At 35.5% G+C, this 10126-nt stretch overlaps 2 protein-coding genes across 2 annotated transcripts; one reads left to right on the forward strand and one right to left on the reverse strand.

Moving 5' to 3' along the window:
• The first annotated feature begins 2797 nt into the window (after nucleotides 1-2797).
• On the forward strand, nucleotides 2798-4663 carry LOC113312622. Its single transcript, XM_026561360.1, has 3 exons — nucleotides 2798-3029; nucleotides 3222-3950; nucleotides 4536-4663. Exons 1-3 carry the CDS (start codon nucleotides 2798-2800, stop codon nucleotides 4661-4663), a joined length of 1089 nt encoding a protein of 362 aa, XP_026417145.1.
• Nucleotides 4664-8077: 3414 nt separating this feature from the next.
• LOC113307640 (40S ribosomal protein S17-4-like) lies at nucleotides 8078-8842 on the reverse strand. Its single transcript, XM_026556089.1, has one exon. It carries the CDS (start codon nucleotides 8736-8738, stop codon nucleotides 8289-8291), a length of 450 nt encoding a protein of 149 aa, XP_026411874.1. The 5' UTR covers nucleotides 8739-8842; the 3' UTR covers nucleotides 8078-8288.
• Nucleotides 8843-10126: the final 1284 nt, after the last annotated feature.

The raw sequence follows: 10126 nt of genomic DNA on the forward strand, positions 1-10126 counted from the left end.
GGCGGTCGGAGGTGGTGGCGCGATGGCAATGGTGGTGGAGGTGGTGGTGCAGTGGCGGTGGTGGAGCGGTGGCGATGGTGGTGGAGGTGCAGTGGTGGTGGTCGGAGGTGGTGGTTCGCGACGATGGTGGTCAGTGGTGGTGGCGCGGTGGCGATGGTGGTGGAGGTGCGGTTGTGGTCAGTGGTGGTGGCACGATGGTGTGTTGTTGTTGGTGGCAATTATAAAATTAAAGGTGGGGTTGATTTTTGTTTTTGTTGAGGTGATTTAAATTAGAAGGGTAATGTAGACAATTTATGTTAAATGGGGTTTTTATGAACTTTTTTTTTGTTGGAGTTTTTGTGCATGGATAGTGACACCTCTGGTGTTGTAACTCGCGGACTATTTACATTTTGAAATTAATTTAGTTGATCATTAAGGGTTTATATTTTCTAGCTACATAGCCACCAGGTGGTTTATATTAATTTTCATTAATCCTTTTATTTTTCAACCCAGACCGAGTCAAGCTCTGCAACCCGGCGATTTTTCTTTTTTTGTTTTTCGAGAATTCTTCATCAAATTCATCATCTCAGGTGAAAACAATAAATCTTCAGGTGATGTTTTTTAGTATGATGATTCTTTTAGTTTAGCAAATATCGGATAATATGAATTCTACATCTGATTTCGAGATGGTTAAAAATCTCACATCGGAAAGTTCTTCTATTCAAATTACTTTTAGTACTTCAGTTTTTATTCCGGATGATATCATAGATGAGAGTTTGAATGAATAGAGATTCAGCCTAATAGGTAGATTAGATCTGGTTCAGCTTAAGTTCAAAGTTGCATGATCAAATCTGAGAAATCAATGGAAACTTAAAGGTACTTGTCAGTTGATTCCAATTGGTAAGGGTTTCTTTATAATAAAATTGGATAATGGTGATGATATGAAATACATTTATGAAGGTTACTGGGAGATTGAATCATAAGCTTTAAGTCTTAGATTCTGGGAAAGGGATTTTAAACCCGAGTCTCAAAAAACTTCTACTGCTTTTGTATGGGTTGTATTTCCAGGGCTAAGCATCAAATACTGGAAGGAAGCAATTCTAATGGCAATGGGTAAGGCTCTATGCAGACCAATTAGAGTTTATGAAACTACTTTGAAGAAGGAAATTGGTTTCTGTGCTAGCATTTTAGTTGAAGTTGATTTAACAAAGGCAGTTCCTAATAAGGTCTGGGTTGAAACAAAATATGGAAAGTTTTAACATGAGGCAAGAGTTTCTAGGGTTCCTAAATTTTGCAATCACTGCAAAGTTATAGGACATTATGTATCAGAATGCAGAAACAAGAGAAGAGAACTTAACAACAATACTGCTAAACCAGTTATTCATCAGCAAAAATGGAGATATACTCCTAAGAAAGTTCAGCAACAAAGTGTGGGTGGTTTTGATATCTGCAACTCCCAAAATAAAGCAAGCTCCTCACAGTCTAAAGAAGTAGAAGAAGGTGAAATTGTAAATAATCTGGAGAAATCAGGAGACTCTCATAATGTGTTGTTGGTTACCCCTATGGAGCAAACAAGGCGCAGTATGCTCAAGAAACTATGGAAATGAGTAATGGATTTACATGTCAAATGGATTCTACTCAAGAATTTCCCAATTTAGTTGTTGATAAATTACTTGAAGTAAGTACAAGTATTCATGTTTTAAATTCAGTGATAGGTGTTACTCCAGAAACACCAATAGCATTGGAGGATGTGGATATTGCTCATGTGTTAACAAATATTCAGAATAATGAAGATTGGAAAGAGGTGTCTGGAAAAGCCCCCAAAGCAAGAAAATTAAATATTAATGGTGAAGGTGGTAAGAATTTTGTCTCTCCCAGCAAGTTTAATACATTAATAGAAGTAGTTGAGAAACATGAGGTTTTTTCTAAAGCTAATAGCAAAACCAGTTAAAGGAAAATTGGTGAAAGGCATTCCTAATGTGACTACAAGGAAACAAGCTCATAATTCAGTTAAATCAAATTCAGTGGGAGGGAGCTCTAGTAGTTCCCAAACAAATCAATCTCAATGAGAGTCATATATTGGAATATCCGAGGTTTGAGGAGAACCCAAGCCAAAGATAAACTTAGAAATTTAGTAAATAACTTCAGTCCTTCTTTACTGTGGATTGCTGAACCAAAAGTAAAAGTTTCTACTAGTTTTTTGAAGAAAATAAGTTTGTCAGGAATGCATCAAATGGTCATACATAATTCAAGTAACACTCAGAAAGGTAATATTTGGCTTTTTTGGCATGATTCTTTATCTCCTCATTCAGCCATTTCCACTACAAGGCAAGCAATTACTGTCCAAGTTGGTGATGTTTTAGTCACAGGTATTCATGCTGCTTGTCTCACTTTAGACAGAAGATAATTATGGGAAGAACTATATGAGGTCAGTCAACTGAAGATGCCATGGCTGGAAATAGGTGATTTTAATGTAGTACTTTCTTATGGAGAGAAAAAAGGTGGCAGAGTTCCACTAAGAATTTCCATGCAAGAATTCAGAGATTGTGTTGACTCATGTGGTTTAATTCAAGCACCAAAATCTGGTATACTCTTTTCTTGGTGTAACAACAGAGTGGGAAGGAAGAGAATTTTATGTGATTTAGATAGAGCTTTCGTTGACATACAATGGTTGGAAAAATATGAAGGATGGGAATATAAAGTGGGTGTTAGAGGAACATCTGATCATGGTGCTTTATTAGGTGGAATGATAAACATTGAAAAGCCAAGAAACATTCCTTTTAAATACCAACATGTGTGCACAACTCATCCATAGTTTATGAATGTAATTCAAGAATCATGGGGTGAAGAATGTATTGGTGATCCTGCTTTCTGTTTCAGTAGTAAACTAAAAAGACAAAAAATTATCTTGAAGAAGCGGAACTGGGAAGTCTTTGGTGATCTTAGAATTAAAGTTAAAGCTACAGAAGAAAAGGTCTTAGCTGCTTCCTTGGAGTCTGATGAAGATCCTGAGAATATTGATTTTCTTAATAAGCTTGTAACTACTAGAGGTAAACATGATTTAGCTTCTCAACAATATAATGATTTATTGAGAGCCAAATCAAGAATTCAATGGGTTAAGGAGGGTGGATCTAATACTGCATTCTTTCACTCAACTATGAGAATGAGAAAAGTTCAAAATAACATCTCTGAATTGGAAGATACATAAGGTAATCTAGTAACTGGTCATGATCAAGTTGCAGATATATTAGTGAATCATTATAAGAAGAAGTTTGAAAGGAAGAATGTAATATATGATGATGATATCTTTGAACTAATTCCCAAGATTTTAACTGATGAAGATAACAAGGTTATGGATGTTGTTCCTTCCTTTGAGGAATTTAAGAATGCAGTTTTTGGGATGAATGCTAACAGTGCATCTGGTCCAGATGGATTTCCTGGAAGTTTTTATAAATATGCTTGGAAGGTGATAGGGAGTGAACTGATGGAGGCTATGCAGTATTGTTGGCATAACAGATACATACCAAGAGGTTTCAACTCTAACTTGTTATTTCTTGTCCCTAAAATACAAGGGGCTAAGAGAGCTGAATATTTTAGACCAATTGGTCTAGCAAACTTTAATTTCAAAATCATAACTAGAATTATAACAGACAGAATTAGCAAGGTGATTGGGAGGTTAATATCTGAGCAACAAGGTGCATTTATTAAAGGGAGAAATATACATGAGAAGATAGTATTAGCATCTGAATTGGTGAATGAGTTGAATTGTAAGAGAAGGGGAGGAAATGTTAGACTCAAAATTGATATTACTCAAGCTTATGATTCTTTAAGCTGGGATTTCCTTTTTGAAGTATTGAGAAGATTTGGTTTCTCAGATCTTGGAATTCAATGGTTAAATAAGATTTTTGAGTCAGCTAGAATATCAGTTTTAGTAAATGGTGGTCCTTGTGGCTTTTTTGATGTTGGGAGAGGTTTGAGACAGGGAGATCCTCTCTCACCAATTCTCTTTGTGCTAGATGAGGAAGTTCTAAGTAGAAATATAACAAGTTTAGTACAAAAAGGGAAAATTCAGTCAATGGTTTGCAGAAAGGTTGTAATCCAACTCATCTAATGCTTGCTGATGATATTTTCATCTTCTGTAATGGTACCAAAAAGACTCTGGAAAATTTGATGGCACTCTTAATGAAGTATCAAAATAATTCTGATCAAGAAGTGAATAAAGCAAAGAGTAAATGATTTGTAGGAGGTGTTTCAACTTCAAGACAACAAAATATTGCAAATTTCTTACGGATTGAGCTTTCATTTTTTTCCTTACAAATATTTGGGTGTTATTTTAAACCCTGGAAGAGTTAAAACACATCAAGTATGGGGTATAGTGGAGTTTATGCAAAAAATTCTTGCAGTATGGATAGGTAAAATGCTTGCATTCTCAGAAAGACTGATTCTAGTTAAACATGTGTTGTGTAGTATGCCAGGCTACATTATGGCAGTCTACAAATGGCCAAAGTCTGTCATCCAAACTTGTGAAAGAATTATATGGAACTTTATGTGGTCAGGGGATCCAACTGTTAAAAAGTTAATAACAATAAAATGGGATAAAGTGAATGCTCCTGTGGTGGAAGGTGGATTGGGTTTAAGAAGGTTAGAAGTTATGAATAAAGCTTTGTTGATGAAGCTTCTATGAAAAATTGAAAATGAAGATGAAGAATGGACAAGATATATGAGAGCAAAATACAAGGATAAAAAAGGTGAATGGATTCCATATCATAAACAATCTTCTATATGGCCTGGGATAAAATGGCTGATGCATGACATGAAGGAGGGAAGCAGATGGTTGGTAGGGGATGGTCATAGGATATCTGTATGGAGGGACAATGGATCAAGGAGTTTGCTTTAATTGATAGACGTGTTACAGATGAATATATTTCTCAGCATGTTGATTTGAAAGTAAAGGATCTAATTCACAATGGAAAATGGCAGATTCCTGAACCTCTGTTAAAATATTTTGATACAAGTGAGCTACCAGTTTTGAGGAATAGAAAAGATAGATAAGTGTGGACTGACGATATATCTGGATCTTTTTCAGTGGCTAATGCAACTCAAAAAATAAGGAGAAAGTATCCAAATGAAAAATGGTCTGATATGGAATCCTTGTGTGTATCCACATACTTCAAGTAACTTATGAAAGATCTTAAGAATGGCTTGTGCTACAGAGGAATCTTTCAGAAAAAAGGGATTCTTAACAGTGTCAAAATGCTATATTTGTGGCAATGATCAAGACAGAATGGATCATATCTTGTGTTCTTGTACTTTCAGTGAAAACATTTGGCATTGGCTAAGTGGCATTTTTCAATCTGCAATTCCAAAATGTTTTCAAGATGTTATGGAAGTAGCAAAAGGAAAGAGCTCTGCTATAAGAGAGGTATGATACAACTGTGCTTTCAACACAATGGTGGAACTTTGGTTTGTGAGAAATTCAATTATTTATGATGCAGAGTCACCAAATGTGGAGAAATTTAAACAAAGAGTAATCAGAATTACAGGGGACTGTAGTGCAAGAATGAAGGGAAAAATGTGGGGGATAATGTATGATCTACAGATATTACAGATCTTTGGCATTTCTGGGATAAAAACTAAAGCTACAAAGGTGATACAATGTCATTTTCTACTGCCAAAACAGAATCAAGTGTTAATATGTTGTGATGGAGCATCCAAGGGCAATCCAGGGAGTGCTGGACTTAGTTTTGTTCCAAGAAATAGTTCAGGTGCATGTATTGGAGCTGCTTCAGGGAGTTTGGGAGTAGCAACTAACTACCTTGCTGAGGTAATGGCTCTCATTGTAGCAGGAGAATGGGCTTTAAGTAAACAGTTCACTGAGGTATGCTTTCAACTTGACTCAAATGCTGTTTTGATTGCTTTCTCAAAGAATAAAGTATAATGGATAGTAAGAAATAGATGGGAGAGAATTAAGAAAATGATCCCTATAATATGTTTGAGACATGCATACAGAGAGATTAATTTCTCTGCAGACAAGGTGGCAAAGAAGGGGGTTGTTCTAAACAGAGGTGTTATCACATATTTTGATTCGAAGCCTTCTTTTCTGGGAAGAATGGAGAATGAAGAAGATACCTACTTTAGATTTGCTTAAATTGATAATGTAATTTTTTTATTCAATATTTTTAGTTGTTTTCTTTTGTAATAATTTGTCAATTTTTTATTCAACATTTTTAGTTGTTTTTTTTTGTAATAACTTGTCAAAAATCTTGGCAAGTTTTTCTGTATTGTGAATTATCTTGAGTAATAAATTTAATGATTCAGAAAAAATAAAAAAACTTACTGCATGTACAGCTCAAAAATGGTTCGAGGTTTTGTAAATCCTGCGGCAGAACCTTGTTGATGCACTTTTGGTGGACTAATTTTCATGATTTAAGATGGTTGAGCTGTCCATGAGTTTTCTAGTTTGTCCTGCAACAGCTAACTTAAGAATGACCATTTCTAGTATCTTGTTTGATACTAACTAATCCTTCATAAGAAGAGGAAGTGTGACCAAGAACTAAAAGTGGTTGTTTGCGTATTTTACAGACCAAGAACTAAAAGTGGTTGTTTGCATGTCCTGGAACATAAACCAAGATAAGAAAATCTAACAACATGTTCACTGTGGCCGAGGAGTTGAACTATGAACCACTTCACCGAGATCTTAACAATGGCTGTCCCCATAGGGTTTCCCATGGAGAACAAAAAAACATGGATATTGAATCACATTACAGCTGCTTATATAATGTGAAACCTAACAATATCTTAACAAAGGTTGTCCCCATAGGGTTTCCCATGGAGAACAAAAAAACATGGATATTGAATCACATTACAGCTTATATAATGTGAAACCTAACGAGAGTAGTCAAGCTTTCTCTGAGACTTGCTATTTTTGGTGCCAAAGAACTGAACTTTATAAATTTTCCTCACTGGTCAGGTCCAGTGACATGTCTTAAATTTCTCAGAATAAGCAAAAATGGGACTCTAATAACTTTTCCATGTAAGATTTTTCAAAAACTGAAAACAGAGCAAAGACTGGAATTAGAACTTGTCCATGTATATAAGGATTTTCAGGAACCTGATACATAGACCATGTATATAAGGATTTTCAGGAATCTGAAATATTGGAAAGTCACTACTACTTGCCAATGTCAATTTCATTTAGATTCATAATTCATAAAGTTTGAAGACCCAAACTCCATCCATGAGTTGAAAATCACCAGCAAACCACAGAGAACAAATATTTCATTTACTATATCAACATAAACAAACTTTTTCAACTATGTTCTAACCTAGTTCACATACAACTTGCGCAACTTGATACCAAAAAATATTTAATCCCCCATAAACTATTGATTGCTAGGCCTCGTAGTTCACCACAGCGGAGGAAGTAAAAATCAGCTTGTACCAACAGTTCAATTGTGGCTATTGCGCAGAACACAATAGAGAACATATATTTCATTTACTGTATCAACATAAACAAACCTTTTCAACTATGTTCTAACCTAGCTCACAAGTCGAAATGATCACTTGTGCAACTTAATATGCAATCCCCCATATAGACTAAGATTGCTAAGGTTCAGGCCTCGTAGCTAAAAAAGCGCAGGAAGTAAAAAATCAGCTGGTATCAACTGTTCTATAGTGGCTATTGCGCAGGAAGTAAGAAGAAAAGAAAAGAAAAAAATCCTTCTTGTACCCACGTAGAGTTATAAACAAACTAAAACAGTAGCACATTGTTGGAGAGTTGAACTTGAACTGGTACAAATAACACAACTGAAATAAGTAGCAAACAGAGTCAGTTTTCTGTGTCTACTTCAAGTATTGGATTATCCTATTTTAATACCAAGAGCTACACAAACCTAAATCAAAACCCTAAACAAACACATTATTGGTGTACAAAACCACAGGATCCCACATTGTAACCCTAGACAAACTCATTCCATAAAATCCCACAACAAAACCCTAATCAAACACATTGTTCACCTAGCAACAAACCAGAGTATAAATCCAGCAATCAAAATTGAATCCACGAACAATCATTTAAAGCATAAATCCGACATCAACATGATATAGAAAAGTATGAAACATTAACCAATTAAGAACAGTAATTAGATCCAGCAAAAAGCTTCAAGGATTCCCATTAAACCAACTACAATTTTAGTTCTTAAACTTCGAAAATATAACCGTAATCAACAACTTATGCCAAAACTTGATGAAAATGTAAAAACAAAACCCTGAAAAAAGAAGACTACTACTAACCCATCAAACCAAGGTCTCTAGTATCTCCTTGGTGCACCACCAGGTCCACCAGCTCCACGACCAGCATAACCACCACCAAACTTAGGACCATCTTGTGCAACAGGATCAACCTTAACAACACCAGGAAGATCAGTCATACCTAAAGCAGCAAGCATATCCATAGTATCCTCATCAACTTCAATACGGTCGGTCTTGATAGCTGATTCTTCAGGTACGAAATCCATACGCCTCTCACGTTCCTCTTCCTGAAGCTTCAATGAAATCCCACGAACTGGTCCTCTTTGGATTCTCTTCATGAGATGAGTAGAGAAACCAGCAATCTTGTTACGAAGACGTTTTGAAGGAATGATTGCTACTTCTTCTAAGATCTTCTTGTTAGTGTGAAAATCCAAAGTCATCCTTGAATAGTACCTCTCGATAACCTGACGAGAGGATTTCTTCACGGTTTTGGTACGAACACGCCCCATGTTTGCTGCTGCTACAACTCCCTTGAGAAAGTGATGGAGGTCTTCTGCAACGAGAGACTGAAGAAAGTAATGCAAGGAGGCGCAAGCTTGGGAAGAGAAGGGTTTGTTTTAGGGTTTCTAATTTTATAGTCTTTTTTAGGGATGAAATAAAATTTTCGGTATTTACATATTTACCCACCTTATTTATGAATATCAGGAATGCATCCCTAAATAAGTAAATATTTCTCTTCACGGGATGGAGGGTCTCAATTATTACTGAGAGCACCTTCTATTTTAACGAGGGCAAACACACAGTAGACGGTATTTGGATTTAGGTAGCTAATGGGGCTGTTTGGTAACCATTATTTTAATGGGTTATCCATTATGTAGATTATAATGGATTACGTATGTGTTTGGTAACCATTATAATAACTGATTATTTTAATTCTATTTTCTTTTAATCATAATTGAAAAAATTCATTATTTTCAGAAACAGAAAAAAGTTGTTTTTAAAAATTATTATAATTAATTATTTTCTTTAACAAAATTGAGTTTGGCTTTTTCTTCTTATTTTCTCTAAACTATCAAGAGAGAGTTAAAAGAACAGTAGGGGACTTAAAAAAAATCCTAGATCATTGTTTTTTACTATCCTTTTTGAGAACATTTTTTAAAGATAACCAATTATTTGAGAAAGGTGTTTGTGAAAATTTATTATAAAAATGATTATACTAAAATCATTTATCTATAATTAGTATTTATTTATTTTTATAAAAAAGGGGCGTCGCAGAAGGCTAATATTAGAAAAGCAAACAAAGTCAGTTTTTACATCGAGGGTGTTGGTAGCCTAGCAACAATCTGGCTCCGACTCCCTTTTGAATAATAATACCTATTCTATGAAAAAGAGACCCTCCTACTTTACAATTGGCATCTTGACTAGCAAGATAGTTCCTCAACCTTCTCAAAAAAACACAAATATCATCACCTAACTCACCAAAAGTTGTGAAATCCAACACCCTGAACTCATATCCATGTGCTAAGCACTTGTCCAAGTACTTATTGCGCTTGCGAGTGACTACATCAGAAATTGCTTGGCATGGGATAAAGGAAGTAGTTCGGCACTAGAAAATGAAGAAGCACCTGTGACATCATAACAAACGTCCCTGCCATACCAGCAAATCTGCGGGCCTCAAAAGCTTTAACAGATTCGGATAAGAAACCCATACGGACCTCTTTACGAGTTGCAACACTCGCTTTATAACATATGTCTGCAGATGTATCATGTACCATATCATGTCGAAACTTACCACCGACTTCGCTGGCACAATGAACAGCATGATCACCATATATGTCCATATCCCTTTTACAAAAAGGACACAAACTGTCAGCTGCAAAAATGGGAATACCTAATA

This window comes from Papaver somniferum, chromosome 9, assembly GCF_003573695.1.
Source record: "Papaver somniferum cultivar HN1 chromosome 9, ASM357369v1, whole genome shotgun sequence".
NCBI classification, from domain to species: domain Eukaryota; kingdom Viridiplantae; phylum Streptophyta; class Magnoliopsida; order Ranunculales; family Papaveraceae; genus Papaver; species Papaver somniferum.